This window comes from Mus caroli, chromosome 13 (genome assembly GCF_900094665.2).
Source record: "Mus caroli chromosome 13, CAROLI_EIJ_v1.1, whole genome shotgun sequence".
Classification (NCBI taxonomy): Eukaryota; Metazoa; Chordata; class Mammalia; order Rodentia; family Muridae; genus Mus; species Mus caroli.
In genome coordinates this window covers 391,372-411,854 of record NC_034582.1, presented here as the reverse complement: position 1 = coordinate 411,854, position 20,483 = coordinate 391,372, and the positions used below count along the sequence as shown (strand labels likewise).

Sequence of the window (20,483 nt, the reverse complement as noted above, 5' to 3'; positions counted from 1 at the left end):
AAAAAAAAAAAAAAAAAAAAAAGCAAGCTAGTGATTTAGCCAGTCTTGGTTGGTAAATAGCCTGTGCATGCCATCTGCCTTTTGATATAGCTGATCTTTACCTACTGTCTTCTAAAATAGCAAATATTATTTCCCTGTGACAAGTTCCATAAAGTAAAGCCAGCTGCTGGTGCCAGTGATGAAAGTAAAGAAAACCAAAGATAGATACAAGAAAATTGTGGTTCTTAGTCAAAAATAAAAATCAAAGACCAAGACTAATGTTCTAAGAAACCATTGCTGTGCCCACAGTGTATGAGTGTAGATTAGCTTAGACTGCTGAGTATATATTTATACCTTTTTAATTTGTATTGTGCTTTTTAATATACAGGAACATTTTTCTGACCACAAAAAATCTTTAAAAGTAGCCAGCTATTTAATCTGTTACCAAGGCAATTTCTTTTCATATATCACTTGACAATGTATGAATCCCTTTATATAATAGGATTACATAGGCTATCATAATCCACTAACTAACCATTTCAGAGAGCCATTGTATGTATGTATGTATGTATGTATATCTGTACTAAACATTCTGTGTCAGTTGACTTCTCTGTGTCAGGAAGACCTGTGTTTAGTCTGGAGTGTAGGTGATTGAAGCTATAATTACAAAGTTTGCTAATTCTGTGCATTTACCTTCAAAAAACATTATAGCTTCATAGTTTGCCATCAGCTTGTGATAAAAAGCACACAACTGCATTCTTATTTACTGTGAATTTTATGACTTTTTAGATTTTTCCCAACTTTGGCATAAGTACCCAAACAAAAAATCAGTAAAGAAATCAAATACTTAAACAGCACTTAACCCACTTGGATCTGATCCAGCAATAACAGAATCCACGTTTTCCTCAAATGCACAAAGAACATTTTCCCCCATGTTAGACTGGAAAACAACCCTTAATAAACTTTACAAGACTGAAATAACACAGACTGTTTTTTTTCTGGTCTTAATAAAAATAAAACAAGGAAACAATTATCAAGGAAAAAATAGAAAATCCACCAAGTATGTGAAAGAGTTTATGCCACAGCAGTGCACTGAAGGACAGATGACAGAGACTGTAAAACTGGCAGGCACTGGAGAAGGAGAACACATCTGGTCCTGGAGGCACAGCCCAGACTCCAGAACAGCAGAGGCAAGAGAATCGCAAGTTTACGGCTACCACCTAACTTCACTTTAAGGGTCTAGCAGAAGAAAATCAGTTTCCATGTAAAGCTGACAAAAGGAAGAGAGGGCGTGGAAAGGCGGGCAAGAGAAAACCAGTGAAACCAAAATGCATTTCTTGAAAAAGTTTAACAGAACTGACAGACTTTTATATAGCTTGAGCAAGGAAAAGGGAAGGCCCAAGTGACGAAAATGACGAATATAGGGAAAGAACATTCCTCCAACTGTATAAAAGTAAAGCATTGTTAAAGTAACACCATGAGAAACTCCACCAATATGTTGGACCACCTAGACAAGTGACAGGTCCTTTGAGACATACCAACCCACACAGCAGAGAGAAAAGCTGGATACGCCTGTGACTGTCAAACGATTGAGCCAGGAGCCCTGAACAAGACAGTTTCACTGGTTAAATTATGTTCAATGTTTACAGAATTACCATGTCCTCCAACTCTCCAGGAACCAAACCAAACCAAACCAAACAACTGAAAGCAAAAGAGACTGCACTCTAATTCATTCTGAAGCCAGAATCACCTTGATATCAAAGCTAAAGGAAGTACAAGAAAAACAATAAGCCAGTATCTCATAAATATCATTCGTAGCATCTCAACAAGAAGGTACTAACAGAGTGGATCCAGTAGCATGGATCCCACACCTTACTGAGCAATCGGAAGGACAACTAAATGACATATACACACAGTAGAACATTATTCAAAACTAAAGAGGAAGGCACTTAGGACACACGCTATAGCACAGGCAAACCAGGCAGACATTGTCCTAAGGGAGTGAGTTAATGCCCTGGCTTGCAGTGCTGCTGTGTCCAGTTGTTAGCATCATGGATCACTGCATCAGACCTAGGACCTATAAAAGATAAATTTTCTGTTACACAATCTTCCTCTTCCCTAGCTCTGATTAACATGAAACAGAAGCCTCTTTTTATTTAATGACCACTGCCATGCATTCATCCATATGTCTACTTCACAGATTCCTATTTCTAGCTTTTCAATATGGCTCCTCAGGCCCCTTACCAATTAGCTAAAGTGTTTGCTACTGCTCAAGAGCCTGTAAAAATCTGCTCTTGTGCCTCGTCTTTCCCTCCCCCACCCCACCCCCATTCCATGGGATGAACTGCTGAGTGTGCACCTTATCACTCTGTCTCCTGGAAGTATATGTTTTAACCCATCTCTTAGGAAATTGTCTAATGTATACAATGTGGTGGTCCATTTTCTGCTCACAGCGATGTGTGAAGCTAATCCATTTATATTCTGTCAATTTGTTGTAGAGAATAGCTGCCCTACCACCAATTACAGTTAAAGTATCAGTACACCAGGGAATGTGGTGGTCTGGTTCATGAATTAATATAATTTACTGGTGTCCTGTACTCTTGCTCAAGCATGATTCCAATTGGCCCATTTCCATCATATCATAGGTTGCTCTGACACTTGCCCAATCTTTAATTCCACTCTGCCTGACACTGCTCATATGGGACAGCTCTGATGTCATGACATGCTATTTGTAAGAGGGTGCTAAGTCCTTATTTGGTTCGCAGCACACTGAAGCTGTTTTAAGCAGCAGTTTTGTATCGTGGGAGGCATTAACCTTGCTCTAACATCCTAGGGCTCTGCATTCTGAAACTGTTCCTGACATTGCCAGAGGTATCACACAGCCTTCTTATCTGTTATTAACTCATCGGACTGGATCAGTTGTGTAAAGCGGGTAGCTTAAATCGTGGCCTGCTACAGAGATTTCTCTTGCTCAGAGTCCCACCCAAACCTCAAGACTCTGAAAGTACCTTGACAGTCAGCCTTTCAGGCTGTCTCCTTATCGGATCAAAGAGTTCCCAGATGCAGCAGAATGCTTCCTCAAGAACTGTTGGGCCCTGCCTACTGCTGTGTTCTAGGATTGGTGGATGAAATTTAGGGCTGCCTGTCCTTCAAAGGAGGGTCCAGAAAGCCTCCAGCCACTAGCTCTATTAAAACTTCCCCAGTGTGGTAACCTCAGAATTTTCATGGCATGTTTTTTTATTTCCTAAGGCATCCAGAACACTTCCTGTTTCCTAAGACTAACATAATGTTTTATGGACTATCGGGGTCATTGCAAAGTCTGTGGCAAGCAACAAGACAGTTAATCTCAGAACATGAAAGAGAATATGGACTGCTATCCTCCCCTCATAAACTAACTGCTTCTTGTGGTCATCCAATGAAGGTTCCAAGAACACAGACCAGATAAATAGTCATAGACCAGATGCCAAAGGATCTGATCCAGTGAGGGTGAGCATCCGTCCAGTGGGCAGAGTAGGAAGCACCACTCCCGTTTACCATGATCCACTGTCCTTCGCCACAGCCCTACAAGAAGCTCTCATGAGTTGAGTGTGCATGGAGGAGGCCACCGTGCCCCAGTCTGCTCCTTGCCTAATGGCTGTTGTCAGTGTCTCTTCCTAGCATGCGGCACTGCTTCAGTTCTTAGCGTAAGTGTAATGACTCAGACGACAAGGACGCTGAAGTTGGCTGTTGCCACCACAATTCAGAAAACATTAAGAAGAATCTGCTGAGTATTTTTTCAGGGCTCTTAAAGATTAATGGTAAAATTAATTTTATTAATAAAAATTAATTAAAATTTAAAATGTAAATCAGTTCATTAAAACTACAGTTTTCCCCTTTTATTCACTTGCCGGCACTTTTTATAAAGCTGCTACCTTGCCCTGCATCTCAATCCAGCCCAACCTTCCTCTCCACTGTTGTGGTGCTGAGTGATTCAATTGCAGAAACCGTGTGCGTCCTGTCTGTAAGGCCAGTCTCAGTGTAGATGATGATGCCTGGGATCCCACCATGGAATGAGCTCTCACTGACAGATGGCCTATCTTGAGATGTGTCCTCAGGTACTAAATGGACAGTGAAATGGGAGGTTGCACATGTGATGTGTGTAATTAAGCCAACTTCCGCGCCTGGAAGAGCTGTTCTTGCTGGGACATATGGAAGAGCCATGTAAAATGCACCGTGGAGTTGTTTCCTCAAGAGACTCTAAAGAGGGGAGCTTATTACCTGCCAGCTCCTGTGGGCTTTTAGTCAGAGACGCCCTTGCGTCACCTGTTCCACACGCAGCAACAGTTAACGAGCACGGTGGAAGGCAAGCAATGCAGTGCAAGTGAGGCTTGATGCTGTACAGGTGAGGCATTGTATAGTGCAGGTGAGGCATGATGCAGTGCAGGTGAGACACAATGCTGTACAGATGAAGGACAGTGCAGTGCATGTGAGGCACAATGCAGTGCAGGCGAGGCATGATGCAGTGCATGTGAGGCACTGTGCAGTGCAGGCGAGGCACAATGCAGTGCAGGTGAGGCACGATGCAGTGCTGGAGCAGGGGCTGAACTCAGAGTAAGGAGAGGGAAGAGTGCTGAAGATGCAGCAACCTGGGCCAGTTTAGGTTCAGAGAAAATGGGAGGAATCCAACATCCTAGTGCATCAGAAGGGATGTGGCCTGGCAAGATGACACAGGAGGTAAAGGCATTGGCCACCCAAGCCAAACACCCAGAGTCTGATCCCCAGAACCCGCAGTGGAAGGAGAGAACCAGGCCCTAAAGCTGTCCTCTGATTCATATCTGCACACATACATATCACACACAAAAAATAATAATAATAATAAATTTCAAGATAGAAACTAATACACTGTACTGGAAATTATTATTATCCTGTGTATTTGAGACAAAGTCACCACAAATAGCAGCACTCATTTTTTCCGGTATTTGTGTTATCTTTACAAAGAACAAGATGCAAACATCATCTTTTGTACTCTTGTTCAATAGCACTTAATTGACCTCAGCTAAGCTCTTTTCTACACCAAAGCGCTTACTAAAGCTTGAATACACACACTTTTTAAATCAGTGACTTTTTAAAAAAAACAATCCACAAATAACTTCATTACTCATTTCTTTCATAATGCATCTGTCCTTTTTTGTTAGTAGTAGGTTTCTCAAAAGTTCCCATTTGTTTATTGGTGCGTCCTTTTTTAGTAACACTTTGAATGTTATTTATAACTTAACTATTTTAGTAGGAAAATAATACATGTTACATGTTTGTGATTTTTTAACTCTAGAGTTTTAAAAATAGAACAGTTCCTTGCATTTAGAAAAGGTCCTGAGGTATTTATGGTCTGTGGAATGTGTTTCATGCAGTATACAACACTTAAATAAATGTTTACATGAGGGTCAGAGGTATAAATAATCTATGTTTTTCTTCAAATGAAAAACTTGTTTATGTAATCATCGATAGAGTAACCTAAACAAACGTGATTACTTACCATGTTGAGAAGAGCAGGCTGCCCCTGCATTTCACAGTATTTCCTGTAGAGGGCAGCAGAGAACTTAGTTGGTCTTCGGCAGTCCTGAGCCTGCTTGCCAACTTACCTGATAAAAGGAAGCAGTACCTACAGCAAAAAGTGTTTTTACTTTCAAGGTTAAATTTACTTCACACTAAATGTAGGTTGAGTTTTCACCGTAGGCATAAGGATAGCCTAACAGTCCCCTTTTGGTAGACAGAGGACGCAGTGTGACCTTTCCATCCGGGCAGAACAAAGGTTCTCTAACTAAAGCTGGGCCTTGCAAACCAGTAACTTTATCAGAAACTTGATTCTGTTTACCAAGCTGTGCTATTTTTAGATAAGTGAAGGATAAATTTTAATATTTCACATCTTATTCCCCACACAATGGAAATTCAACCAGTTGATTAGCTCCATGGTACCGTCAGTCAAGAGCTGGGAAAACCTTGCTGTTGAGAGCCTCATCGGACATGACCACTGGTTGAAATAAGGCCTCTCCTAATGTTAACCAACTAGAATTATCTCTGTGCCTATCCTGTTATTGTAAGTCACCTGAAGTCCCAGCCTTTGCATGTGGTCTCCTCTTTAAGACATTAGCAATTATTAAATGAACATCAGCACAGGACTCAGGAGGTTTAGATTTGAAATCTAGTTCTTCTGAGCCTAGTTCTAGTGCATTCTAGGCACTGTGTAGGTTACCAGAACATATGCTGAGGGGTTTATGCCTGTTCTCTTGTCTGGAAGATATACCACAACAAAGTTGAACACGTTCAACAGTTTCCAGGCACCCAGTCACCAGCACCTTTGGATAAGTTTCTTAAATTCCCATCTTTTTCCGTCTTTCAGGTGACAGCAGTGATATTTTGTAGCATTATTAAATAAAGTCACATGCATGGAGCTGTAACACAGAGTTCCCTTCCTGTTCTTCACCTCTCCCTTTAAGTTTCCTCTTGAGTAAACTGAAGAGCATGGGTCACTAGTCTGTGCCAGCTGAACGTGGACATGTCCATGTTGTGCCTTTGGGACGTTATCTAGTTGTCTTGTTCAAGAGTAGACAACAAACCTACACATTAAAAATGAAACTAAGAGTTTACTGGTGGTCAGCCAAAGGTTTGTTGTTTTTGTTTGTTTGCTGTTGTTTTGGTTTTAACTGGTCCACTATGCTAGGTCCAGTTTGCTTCACATAGACTTTCTGCTTGAGACATCAGCCTTTCCCTCTGGGGTCCCAGCTGAAAGAGGGAAATGAAAACTATCCTTTCCCCTCCTTATCTTGGCCATACTTCACACAGAGCTAAGTGGAAAAACAGTTTTGAGAAGACATTGGGTAAGAGACCCATGAGAACTCCCTGGCAGCCTCTTTCCTAACTCCACTGCACTTCCTTCTCTTCCCTGCTGGGACTGTCTGTGGCCATGGTGTTGGCCTCGCTTTCGTTGGTTTTTAACTGAGGAAGCTAACTGGACCAGGTGTCTCAGCAGGTCCTGCTGGCCTACACTATTTATTTGTATTATCTCGAAGGACCTTTGATCTTACCTGAAAGTCCATGATATTCACGTGCCTCCAAGTAAAGCCATATAGCAGCTGCTTATACAAATAGTCATCAACTTTAAAGCAGTCTCCACCACTCTGAAAGTTCAAAGTTCAAAATAGCAAGATGCAAAGTCCTATGAGACCCTTGTGGTGGCCTGAATGTGTAGTCACAGACATAGCCATGGCCCTTCCTGGACAAGGTGGTGCTAGTCTGTACATTGGTAAATCATGCTTTAGTCTCCTCTCACTGTTTCCCACTGATTCTCCTTCCCCCTTGCCAGGATTTACCTCTGTCCCTGCTGACAGATCTGAGATGCTCAGTAAAGATCTGTAGCTCTTTCCTTTCCCTCTTCCCCTCCTTCTTGCTTTCTCTCTCTTCCGTTTACAGAATTCTTTTTCCCGGTGGTCATTCCTCCAGTATTTACCCCTTGGACTGTGTTTTCGTTCAGATTTTTCCAAAGAAAATCCATGCAGATACCTTCTCCACACCCTCCCGAATGACTCCAGATCTGGCTGAGTGGTTTCAGTTGTGTGTTCTTGTTGCTTCAGATGCAGTGGATCAAAAGGAAATTTAGTATTTTCTTGCAAAATCATTGTTCTACTTGTGAAACAGTTGCTCATATGTTTAAAATTGTTGACACATTGCATGTGTCCTCAAGCTCTTGGTACCTTATGCCTTGTGAGATTTGCCTGGTTTCCCAGTCACCTTTTAACCACCTTCAACACCTCCAGCCCCACATTAGCAGCCAGGTGCCTGCACGGTCATCCGCCTGTGGCCTTGTAGGAAGGAGTCTGTCTCCTCATCCTTGTGCTCTTACTCAGTCCTGGGTGAAGCAGCGAGGCATTGGAGGTTCACAGAAGCCCAACCTTTAGACGTCCCGAGCTTTCCCACCCATGTGTCAGGCAGGAGGGTAGCCCTGAATGGCACTTGCTAACTGCATGGCTTACTTGGACTTGCAAAAGCTTTTACCCCTGCCTCTCCATTTCCATACAGCCTGTCACAGTTACACACACTAGGGTCTCGGCTACAAAGCCTACACTTTATCACCCAAGAATCTAGAGTTGTGCCTTTTCATACAGGGCTTATTTTATGCTTGCAAATACTTCACTGTAGCTTTCCAGTTTACCAGCATATCATATCTGCACACTGTTAATTAAGATGGGCCTACTGTGCAAAACAAATCCGGAAGGAAGTCCGCTATATCTCAGGTCCTAACTTGAGACATAGTGCCCTTCCATAAAGGAAAGTTTTGGAAAAGTTGGCAACTGGCCTCTCCTGGGTGACTTTCCCTGGGGGTGGGGCTGTTCTTCCCTTTTAAAATGCAAGGCTTTGTAAGCAGGTCTATTGGATCTATTAAGACCATATCAAGATAAGTTTAGGGAAGGATCCTGCTGTGTGTTTTTATGGCATAAATGTCTCACACCAAGACTGAGCCTGAAAATTTGAACTAGGCCAGTCTAGCTTTTCCCAGGACCAGGTGCTCCAATAGGAATGGAGTGAACTGAAGGTGCCCACTGTGGTTCCCTGTCAGTCCTTGAATTTAAAAAACGGGGGTGGGGGAAGCAGGAACTACTTTAGATTTTCTGTGTACAAAGTAACAGATGTACTGTGACATTTTCATATAGGCCTTCCCCCCATGAATCCTTTGGCCCCCATAGGAACCTTGTTTTAAGAGGCAGGTAATTTTACAGTTGTGCTTAAGCCGGTGCTGCTGGGTAACTAGGCTCTTCTTTACTACATAATTTTTTAACTCAGAAGTCTTTGCTGCGTAGTTTTTTAACACATACTCAGCCCTTTCCAAGGCACTAATTTTAGAGAAATCTCTAAATTTTAGAGTCTCTGTCAGTAACTAAGTGCTAGAGAATTAACTGAGATAGGTTCCACTGGCGTTCAATGGGCCTCCTGTGCAAGTTCCAGTGCCTTTTTTTATTGCGAGGGACCGGCTTAGCTCAGGCGGAGCAGCCTAGGTGCGCCCCTCTGCAGTTATCGGGAGTCACGTGGGTCCTGGCCCCGCCCCGGACTCCTGAGGTCTGCGTGCGTGCTCGCTGCCTTTGCAGAAGCGGAGCTCCACCGCGAGCGGAGGCATGGGCGCATGGCTGCTGGGCCAGGCTGAGCACGCAGAAGAAAAGCCCGGCGCCGTGGCGGCGTTGCCCTGCAGGGCTGACTCGCATGTGGACTAACCCGAAAGATTTGAAGGGACACTTGTAAAGCATGGTGGCGCATGATGAGATCGGAGGTCTCCTGCCCATTAAAAGGACGATCCGAGTCTTAGATGTTAATAACCAGCCCTTCCGGGAGCAGGAGGTAAGACTGAAGGAATGTTTTCCAACTCCGCAGAACTTCTAAGATTTTAAATTTCACGTTCAAACTTTTAATCGTATTACATCCTAAAATGTACAACTATTATAAGCAAGGCTGAAATGTGTTTAAGAACTGTGGTCTAAGTTTAAGCAAATTTTTTTAATATAGCCAAAATTGTGAAAAATTACATACAAAAGAGATTTTAAATATATGAGTCTCTGGGTAAACATTTCTCATGTTCGATATGGTTGTGCCTTTTTCCCCCCTAACTTGCATTACTAAGTCATGGAGACTGTTTTAAGAAAGGAAAGAAAAATAAAAATATTTTCCTCTCAGTGCTGGTGAACAAGTGAGTAAAGGCCGACCTGGGATGCGTGTTCATTCTTTCCCCGTGTAGTTAGGCTTGCCGTTCCCTTTTTCCTTCTGAAAGGGTGTTTGAGTCGGGGGAACACTGCCTGCCTGGCTTTCTAAAGTCTTTATGAACATTTATGGAAAAAAATCACTTCATGCAATTTTTTTGTAATCTTGGCAGTTGATTGGTGCTGCGGTGTTTCGTGCTGCCCGGTCTCTTCTGTGGTAGAAATGGTTATGGGTTCAGCCTACCAAATCTTTTTTTTGAAGATAGTGATGGTTTTTTATGAAAAATATATGTAGTTGTCCATTTTTAAAATGAGCAGTTTAATCACATGCCTCAAGAAGACAGCTTGTTATACAATCATTGGGGCGCCACTGGGGGTTGATACTGAATTTTGTTATTTGTTTGGGTTCACTTTTTCTTACATTTTATAAAATCAGTAAGAGAATGCTTCTTCCTACAAGGCTGTGAGTGAAAATCCCCAAGGTAGGTAGTTATCTTTCAGGCCCTCAAGGGTGAGCCTTTTCCGTAGGGTGAGACATGAGCTATTTTCCTTGGCCCCTTTACTTGGAGCATCCAAATAACCAGGGTCGGAGTCCCTGCTTCAGAACACAGCCCTCATGACCTAAGGAAAATTAGTTTGTAATCAAAACTTGCCTTTATCTCTCTCAAAAAAACCTTTTTTTATTCTTGTTTTTCTGTTTTTAAAAGCTGTTGCCAAGTGAGCGATTATGTTTGAACAGAAGGAATAAAACCGAGACGCAGACTGACCTTTAAAGTACCATGATTTGACTGACTCTAAAACATGCCTTGTAATGACATCATTACGGGAAAAGGTTACTAAGAGCTAAATTCACCAAAGGGTTTCATCCAGGCTGCTGTGTTTATAAATAAGATACATCCCAGGAAAGCTAGCTTGAAAGTAGACGTAATTTTCTTATAGATACTCTGGAAATATTTTAGGACACCTCCCCTAACTAGGGGAGGTGAACTCAAATTGAGTTCCCAAAGCCCAGCAGGGTCAGGCAGATTTCCTAACAGGACGGATGTTCCGGCCAGCTGAACTAGATAGTCTGTTTAAAGATTAACCTAAGTAAACAGCATAGACTCCTGAGAGTGGCTTTGCCCCTCCAAGTGAACCTTAGCCCTCATAAAAGGTTGCCTGTTACGATAGAAGTTGCTCAAAGTTAAGCCTTGTTAGCGTTCATGTTTATTCTCCCAGGTTTGCTGCTTGTCTTTAGGGAGGCAGGTATCAGTGTCTATGAATCCTAGTGTTCACTGTAACAACCGTCCAGCTCCATAAGCAAGTCACCACCATTATATATATAGTTAAGCCTGGCCTTGGGGGTGTGGGTGTCTGTGCCTGTGTGAGTGTGTACTTTCATCGAGTCCAAATATCACTGCTGAGTCCTGTCAGGGAAAGGTGCATGTAGGTGTAACAACAGTCTTTATGGTGCAGATGTTCTTGTCCTTAATAAATCAGATAACTGAAGGAGTTCTCTTGGACCTGTAGAAGGACTGCTTTGCTTATAATTTTCCTAGCTCAAATTGTAATCCATATTCCCAAAGATATAGATTTTGCCCCTACCTTTTTGCTGACTCTTAAGTGCCTAATCCATTTCACTTCTCCACCAAAAATAAAATAAAATTATGTTTGATCTTTTCTTCAACTAGTGTCTGTATCCTGAAATTGACAGTAGGCCACTTCCAGTGATATGTGTTTACCTTTTTGAAAAGGAGTTCCCAAATGGTTGTTCCACCATGTTTGCCATTTTGGTTTGGTTTAGTTTAGTTTAGGTTTTTTTTGTTTTGTTTTGGTTTGCTTTTTGCTTTTTTTCAGTTCACACTGGGTAGCCCAGGCTAGGTCAGGCTAGCCTGGAACTACTGGCAATCCTCTATTTAAACCTGCCACGTACACACACTATACTTTCTTACCAAACATGTTAGACTTGACTATTGAATAGCAATATGCTTTATAAAGAAGTGATATTGTAGTTATTTTTAAAGAACTGTGAATGTGTTTAGCCACCAAGTGCAGCCTGAAGAAATGCATACACAAAATTTATATTAGTGCCTTACAAGTGCTTTTAGATAGACACTTAGTTACCTAAGTCTACATGTTCTAGTTCTCTAGTGAGAGGGTGCCTGACTGATACTCACAGGACCTGCTTAGTCAATCATAATCATTTCTTTTTCATTTTAAACATAACATAGTGGAAGTTTTTTGTTGTTCGGTTTTGGCCTTTTTTTTTTTTTTTTTTTGGTTTTTGGTTTTTCGAGACAGGGTTTCTCTGTGTAGCCCTGGCTGTCCTGGAAGTCACTCTGTAGACCAGGCTGGCCTCGAACTCAGAAATCCATCTGCCTCTGCCTCCCAAGCATAACATAGTTTGTAATTGCCAAGAATTTAGAAGTTTTACATTAACTAATCTTAAAAGGCAAGAATTTGACAATTTTATTTAGTATAATGACATCACAGTGTCTTCTTAGGTAAACTGACTTACTTTGACTCCCTGGGAGACGCACCTTTCTGAAGACCTTCAAACAGATTAAATATTTGGCGATTTACTAGGAAGGGAAACTTTTATGCTTTGAACAGGGAAGGGGTGCTAACCTCTGCTTCCAAAGCATGAGAGGCAGGCAGCTGCTTTGCTTCCAGTTCGTGTTGGCGTATCTTGCTTTGTAAGGTAATTCTATCTCCAATCAAACAGGAGACGCTTTGTGCTGTCTTTACTAAATGGAAAGGAATGCCTCTAGCTGCCCCTGCACACGCGTGTGTCACTCAGTCTGCACAGATGTGTGCTGAAGGCCCTTGTCAGACGACATGTGCCACTTTACTGCGTGTCTCAGCTCATCGTGGTTTATAGTTTAAGTTTTGCTTCCCAGTTAGTTATTTGGAGGAGGGAGGGAGAGGTTTACAACCCTGTCTCTTAAAGCCTCCAGAGTTTGGATTCTCTTTGAAGTCCTTGAGTCGTTGGGGTTCCTTCTGCGCATGTATGTGCACACTCAGGAGCTGAGATGCTTTGTGGGCTGTGGGACTCATTTAAGCTTCTTCCTAACTTTGTCCTTTTTTCCCACTTTGTTCTTAAATTATATGAGAGTTATTTTTATTTGGTTTCTTTTCCTTGCACCCCTCTCTTTTAAAGTAATTTGTTCTGCTCAGAAATTTTAGGGGAAAGAATGGTTTTCTGTTACTTTTTAATTTAATGGTGATCTATTTTTGAGACAGGGTCGCTATGTAGTCCTGACTGGCCTTTTGCCTTGAACTCAAAGAGATCTACCTGACTCTGCCTCCCAAGTGTTAGGATTAAAGCTGTGCACCACCTTGTCCAGCCTTCCAAATTCTCACCATTTATCTCACATTTTATTTTATTTTATCACATTTATCTCACATTTTATCATGTGTGAGACTTGTTAAAGGCACCAGACACAAACAGTGTATGCTCCTCTTGTAGAATCACTTGATTTGGAGTTTTTTATCTCAGGAACTCTAAAGTCTTTGGACAATGTGTCCTTCATACTAGCGTTGTGAAGCTCTGAGATCCAAGGATGCTAAGTGCTTGTTTGCTATGCTATTGCTATGTTAAAAGTTGGGCTGCTTCTTAGCCCTGACTGTGCCATTGCAAGAGCTGGAGGTAGGATTCTAGGCCTGTCAGAGCCTAGGAGTCCTTTGAACCTCCCCTCTGCCTTGGCTTGAGCAGTTTTTGACCCATTTCAGTATTAGACATGCTCAAAGGTTATTCTCAAACTAAAGTAGTTAAAAGTGGAAATACACAATACTGGGACAGAGACAAAACTTTGGTTTTCTTAAGCTGTTGTTACTTGGTGGTGTTCTAGTTTAGCGTAAAAAACAACAATCATTTTTTTTTAGTTCCCTGTCTCCCTGTCTTGTACAAGCACTGTTTTGTAAGCAGTTTAACGTTGTCTGGGCTTGTATGAAATCATTACACCTCCACACATATTTATTATAATCTGGTTTTGTTTTCCCAGGAGCCAAGCAATAAGAGAGTTCGGCCTCTAGCTCGGGTCACATCCTTGGCAAACTTAATCTCTCCCGTAAGAAATGGAGCAGTCAGGCGCTTCGGTCAGACCATACAGGTAAACAAAGAGGGAGGGAAGAAGGGAGGGAGAGCATGTTTTATGGACACCTAAGATTTGTTTTCCTTTGAGCTGTACAAACATGTTTGCGTTGTTGTACATGGTGTTTGGGTTGGAGTCTGCTTGGGGGGAACACTTGACTAGAGTAGCATTGTTATAAGCCGTGTTCATTAGGATCCTTTGTCAGAGGCTCCTCTTAGACCCTTTACATTCCCCACAACTACTGTTAGGTTAAAACTTAAGTGATTGCTTTATATATTGAGAAATCCTCAGAGATGCATTGTTTAAATAAATGCAGGATAACTGTTGCTGCCTTCAAATCTCACCTTCTCATTTGCTTGCCTCTTTAGTCGTTTACCCTTCGTGGTGACCACAGATCCCCAGCCTCTGCCCAGAAGTCATTCAGCAGGTCCACCGTCCCCACACCCACCAAGAGAAGAAGCAGTGCACTATGGTCGGAAATGCTAGACATCAATATGAAGGAGTCCTTGACCACTCGAGAGATCAAACGTCAGGAGGTACGCAACACTCAGTACCCGGGCTGTATTTATTGAGTTAGACCAAGGAAGAAGAGATGCTTTTAAATATATGTCTTGCCAGAGGAATGGAAAACTAATACCTGATGGTTTTTATTTGAGTAACAGCCACCCAGTCTGCAACAGTTTATAGTGCGTGGTGGTCGTCATCAGATTCAGCAGCTCTAGTGGGTAAAAGGATGGAAAAACATTTCAAGCTGAATTAGAATTTTCAGACCAAGTCTCTTAGTCAAGCACTGTAAATATCAATTACATGATTTTTCATGTCTGACTTCTGGTGTTGCTGGATGTTTTTAGGCCATATATGAATTGTCCCGAGGAGAACAGGACTTGATTGAGGATCTCAAGCTCGCAAGAAAGGTCAGTGTCACTTTACCACACCGAGTGCCAGCCCTTCAAAGGCCACCCACCTCACAGCTTCTAAAGGGTGGCTCCTTAACCGTGGAAGTAGAAAGCAGCAGAGTTTTACTGAGGGCTACGTCTTTGACTCAAGATTGAAGCACTGCTTTTCAAGTGTGACCACTAGTAAACTTTTTAGAGTGAGTGTAAACTGTAGCATTTCTCCCAAAGCTGTGTCCCTGATATGGAGTTACTAGGGTGTGCTCGAGGACGGGGTGCCTAAGGGCTTTCCTTGCTCATTCTTTGTGTGATGTATCTCTTCCCCTCTGCCAGGCCTACCATGACCCCATGTTAAAGCTGTCCATCATGTCAGAAGAGGAACTCACGCACATATTTGGAGACTTGGATGCTTACATACCTCTGCACGAAGGTCAGCTTTGCTCTTCGTTTCCATTTGTCTCTGAGCAGCCATTTAAATTAACGATGATGTCACACTCACCACTTCTTTCCAGTCAGTGTGTCACTGCTCTCTCTCTATTGTTGTGCCCTTCAGATCTGTTAGCAAGAATTGGAGAAGCAACCAAGCCTGATGGGACTGTGGAGCAGATTGGTCACATTCTCGTGAACTGGGTACGTGAGCAGTGCTGTGGCCTGCAATGTCACTCATAGCAGCTTTGTCTGCCACAGACTCTACGAGCAAGGAAACCTTAAAGTCCAGCAAAGTTATGATGATAAGAACTTACAGCCTTGTAAATACTTTATTGAGTTATAGATCTACTTATAAATAATGTCCCTGCTTGAGCAGACTTTCCATAATGCTATGATACTTATGCAATCTTTCATGTAAATAAATGCTTGAGTACTTACTGTATGCCAGGCCCTGTTGAAGGAGGATTCATGGGGACTCGGTAATGAAGGCTACTTCTATGTTTATGACCTCAAACAAGAGTGAACAGGCCCACAGCGTCATGGTTGTGACATGTGATAGAAGCAACTCGGTGTCCTGGGCACACAGATAACTAACATCTTAGTGAGGCCATGCGCCTTAGTAGAGCCAGGAAGATTTCCACAGCCGGGAAAACATGTGGCCTCATGCTGTCTTTTGTGGTTTGTGCTCATGGCTTACTAATGCACCCAGTCATGTAGGATATGTCATGCTCTGTCTCTGCTCTCCAGTTACCAGGCCTGAATGCCTACAGAGGCTACTGTAGTAACCAGCTGGCGGCCAAGGCTCTTCTGGATCAGAAGAAACAAGACCCAAGAGTCCAAGACTTCCTCCAGCGCTGTCTGGAGTCTCCTTTCAGTCGAAAACTAGATCTTTGGAGTTTCCTAGATATCCCTCGAAGTCGCCTTGTCAAGTACCCCTTATTGTTAAAAGAAATCCTTAGACACACTCCCAAAGACCACCTTGATGTTCAGCTTCTGGAGGAAGCAGTAAGTAAACCCATAGAGCAGTCTTGCAAGTTTAGCATGGCTAACCTTAGAAAAGCATACAGTGGTACTTTCAAATCTCATGTCATCAATAGACTGGGCTTTCGTCTAGTCCCTTCCACTGGCTGGTAGCCTTGAACTAGTCGCCCAGTATGGCTGTTCACATGTATAATGAAGAGACTGACTGGACTGATCTCTGGAGCCAATTCAAGCTTTAGATTCTGCCTTTTTGTGTGAATGTTTGCTCTGGAGGGAGGAAGGGGAGGCTGATAGACAGCAGTTGCCCCATATGGCTTTATTCTTCTGTCTTTATCATTTCTAGATATTGATAATACAAGGAGTTCTTTCTGATATCAACTTGAAGAAAGGCGAATCTGAGTGTCAGTATTACATCAACAAGCTGGAGTACCTGGACGAGAAGCAGAAGGACCCTAGGATCGAAGCAAGCAAAGTGCTGCTGTGCCATGGGGAGCTGAAGAATAAAAGCGGCCATGTGAGTGCTTCCAGTGTGAACGGGAAGGAGGCCATTGCTTCCTTATTCCCACCTCAAGTTTTGCAAATTATGAGACAGGTTTTTAAAAATAAGCCTGCAGCCAGGCGGTGGTGGCACACGCCTTTAATCCCAGCACTTGGGAGGCAAAGGCAGGCGGATTTCTGAGTTCGAGGCCAGCCTGGTCTACAAAGTGAGTTCCAGGACAGCCAGGGCTACACAGAGAAACCCTGTCTGGAAATAAATAAATAAATAAATAAATAAATAAATAAATAAATAAATAAATAAATAAGCAAGCAAGCAAGCAAGCAAGCCAGCCAGCCTGCAGCTTGCAGCAGGAAGGGTAGCACTCGTGTATGTGACCAGCTTTAATAAAGCAGATAGGAAGACTTAAACATCTCAACTAGCAGTCCTTTCCGCTTGTGAACTATCAGCCTGTGTGTGGTGAGTCTCCTGTGTTTCCACAGTGATGAGCGCTTGCTGTGGGAATGGTGTCTTCCAGCAGGGCCAGAGGTTTTGGCACCACTCAAGTTTTGCAGCAGATTAAACAAGAACAATTTTACTTTTTTTTTAATATTTATTACAAAAGAACCTCCTAGAATTAGGAGTCATGAATGCTATTTTTGCTTTATATGTGCTTTCCAACAGCTCCATTTGTAAGTTGGGGGTTGTTCAAGAAAAAGTTGAAATCCAGCCTATCTGATTTCTGCCACAGAGCCTAACTGTTCTGTGAAGGCTTAGACCTGTGTAGACACAACTGACCCATGAACATTGTAGCAGCACGCACTTGGGATCCCTGTGTCTTTGGAAACTACAGTGCACAGTACTGGAGTTGAAACTGTTTCTGCTGACACCAGGTCTCTCAGATAGGTGGCATTTGCTCAGCTGTCACCTAGCCTGGTAGTGTGGCCTGATGAAAGAAAGAGAAGAGCTCTAGGTAGCCTGGGCTTGACTGCTCCAAGTTAGACCTGGGAAGCCATGAGATCACTATTCTGTGCCGTGTATAAAGGAGAAATTAGAAAAATCTAAATCTCAAATCCAGTTCCTTATCAATTAAATCTTTTATTTAGGAAGTTTTTGGTGTTTTTTTTTTTTTTCCTTCATTTCTGCAGAAACTGTACATTTTCCTATTTCAAGACATCTTGGTTTTGACTCGGCCTGTCACTCGAAATGAGCGCCACTTGTACCAGGTTTACCGGCAGCCCATCCCAGTCCAAGAGCTGGTGCTGGAAGACCTGCAGGACGGGGATGTGCGCATGGGTGGCTCCTTCCGAGGGGCCTTCGGCAACTCAGACAAAGGTAGTTACTAAAGGGGGCCGGGATAGACGGGGAGGAAGGGAGTGGAGCAGAATGGCCACACATTTGAAGCTAACCTGGGCTACAGAGTGAGACCCCATCTTAACAAACAACACTGAAAAGAAGAAACAAATGTCCCTAAATGAAATTAGACTCAACCCTTAGCATTTTGAAAATAAAACCATTCCCCAGTCATATGCTGGCACAGTATGGAGTTGGTCAGCAACCTCTGGCTAGCAGCTGTCTTTAACAGTGTGTGTCTCATAGGTACTGGAACTTTACTTACTGCATGACCACTTTCTCAGTCTTGATTTCTTTTTTCCTCCCTTCAGCTAAAAATATCTTTAGGGTCCGCTTCCAAGACCCTTCTCCAGGCCACTCTCACACACTGCAAGCCAATGATGTGTTCCATAAGCAGCAGTGGTTCAACTGTATTCGCGCGGCCATTGCCCCCTTCCAGCGGGCTGCCAGCCCCCTAGAGCTTCAGGGCTTGCCAGACCTCCATGAAGAGTGTGAAGAGAACAACCCTTCTGCTGGGAATCTCAGAGCCCAGCGACGGTCATGCGTGGTTCCTGGTGTCATGCAGGTAGACGAGGAAAGCGCCCTGGATTATGGCTCCAGTGTACAGACAGTGGAAGACACCAGGAACATGAAGGCACAGCGGCCTCACCCTGGCTTACGAAGAGCAAGGGACAAAGCACAGTCAGGTGGCAAAAAGAAAGAGACTTTGGTATAAAGTGTGTATTCCCTGATGGGGAGCTGTTTATTTATAAATGTGTACAGTTTTTCTTATAATGGGAGCATCAAGGGTTACTCTGTACCAGAAGTAATATGTTCTTGGTTTGGGTCTCTCTTTCATTCTCTCCCTCTCCCTTCCCCCCCGCCCCCAATCGTCGTCATGTCATTGATGTTGTCCTTGTCGTCATCGTTGTCATAGTCATTGTTGTTATTAACGGCAGCTAAAGATACACAGATTACTGTTAAATTGGAGACTTTAAAAAGGTATTTTCATGGATTATTTGGAACATGCCAACTTGGTGTATTTTATCAGAAGAAGTGTGTGTGGAGCCGGTGCTGTCCTCACCTGGGTTCCCCACGACTTTCCAGGACTGAGCAAATGTCACAGTGTTTGCCAGGCTTAAACGCTTGCAAATGCTGAGACTCCATCAGTGTTCTCTGTTAAACCTCAGAGGAAGCACAGAATTGTAATAGTGACACCTACAATCTGCATGGAACAGATTTGAGATTGAAATCTTTTGTATTTACAGTGAAGCCCCGCTTCCTTGGAGAACAAGCGTGAAGCTTGATGTCTTCCCCCTTTGTCTCAACTGGAATGAACAAACACCCGTGGCAGTCTCACTGCACGGTTCGCCTTCTGCATTCATTTATTCTGCCAACTATTTAATTTTTTTTTATTGTAAAGTAGTTTTTAGTATTTGCTTTTATTTTTTTACGTTGATGCCTTTTTAAAGTGGCATGTCCTTGAAGTTTTTCCTCCTGTGTGTGTGTGTGTGTGTTTGTGTGTGTGTGAGTCGTTAATTTTATCACGTGAAACCAAGCCATATTGTTTGAGCCAATTAAGAAAACTGCAGTTTTTACAGTGTATCATGTGGTAAAGTCCCATGAAATGACTTAGTGTATTCTAGACTACTGAAAGGAACCACAGGAAGGGTTGGGAGGAAGTTTTTGTGTTGTCTGAAAAGCAAGAGAGAAGGCAGGAGTCTGGGATAGGGAAGGGAAGGGAAGAGAAGAGAAGAGTAGCTTGTCTAAAGTAAATTGTCCGGCTGAACCAGAGGAGGAGCCAGGAGCAGCCTGGCCTGAGGGATGTAGAAAGTTGTAGAAGGCAGAGGGGATGTGAACTGTGTTTGCTTTGGTTTCTCATACCTGCAAATGCTACATTTGAAAAGAACTATACAGTGTGTTGGAAATTTGACTATATTAGGTTAATTCTGGTTGGTTTTCTTCATTAAAAAAAAAAAAAAAAACCTCATGATTCTTGACTGCAAAATGTTTGCATTAAAAATGGGGTCATGCTCTTTAAAGTGGGGAGAAGGACAGAGACCCCATGTCAGCCCAGGGTTATACTGGCGATCAGTTCAAGTCATTGTTAACCATTATATGTGAAATATATCTCCAGTGGAAATGAAAATTGGAAAAGGCTGTAAATAGATCAATGAAATGATTTCTTTGTATAAAAGAATTATACAATTAAAAAAAAAAGCACACACATAATAACCCAAAACATTTCTCTCCTGGTGGTTATTGGGGGCCATCCACTGGGGCATGAGGGCTTAGCTAAACCGTTAAGGGTTTAGGAAATTCCAAATAATTTACCCTTTTGAGACTTGTTGATAAGAAAAGTCCATAGTTTAGTTCTTAGGAGTCATGTGATCTTTTAAGGACATGGTGTCATCAGAAGTAACCATTGTATTGCAGACAGCTGACCATATGGTTGTCTTCTGGATGCAGTAGGAGAGCAAATAGCAAACATCTTCATTAATGTGCTTAAATCCAAATTCTGAGGTAGGTACCTGAGCCTTGTCACTTTGGAAATTCAAATTCAGAAGGGTGCCTTATCCAGTGCTGTGATCTGCAACATCGG

At 42.7% G+C, this 20,483-nt stretch overlaps 1 protein-coding gene across 3 annotated transcripts in view; it reads left to right on the top strand.

Annotated features, from left to right (window-relative positions):
• The window catches only part of Net1 (neuroepithelial cell transforming 1), a 33,495-nt gene extending 13,372 nt beyond the window's left edge, over positions 1-20,123 (top strand). For 2 of the 3 annotated variants that reach the window (XM_021180428.2, XM_029468427.1), the window contains 9 exons: positions 13,682-13,789; positions 14,140-14,307; positions 14,623-14,685; positions 14,998-15,094; positions 15,218-15,294; positions 15,841-16,098; positions 16,418-16,588; positions 17,698-17,884; positions 18,214-20,123. In XM_021180428.2, coding sequence (XP_021036087.1) covers positions 13,682-13,789; positions 14,140-14,307; positions 14,623-14,685; positions 14,998-15,094; positions 15,218-15,294; positions 15,841-16,098; positions 16,418-16,588; positions 17,698-17,884; positions 18,214-18,617 — 1,533 coding nt within the window. In that variant the 3' untranslated portion in view covers positions 18,618-20,123. Of the gene's footprint in view, positions 1-9,053; positions 9,343-13,681; positions 13,790-14,139; positions 14,308-14,622; positions 14,686-14,997; positions 15,095-15,217; positions 15,295-15,840; positions 16,099-16,417; positions 16,589-17,697; positions 17,885-18,213 lie in introns of those variants that run through there. The other variant, XM_021180430.1, reaches the window with a different exon arrangement.
• Positions 20,124-20,483: the final 360 nt, after the last annotated feature.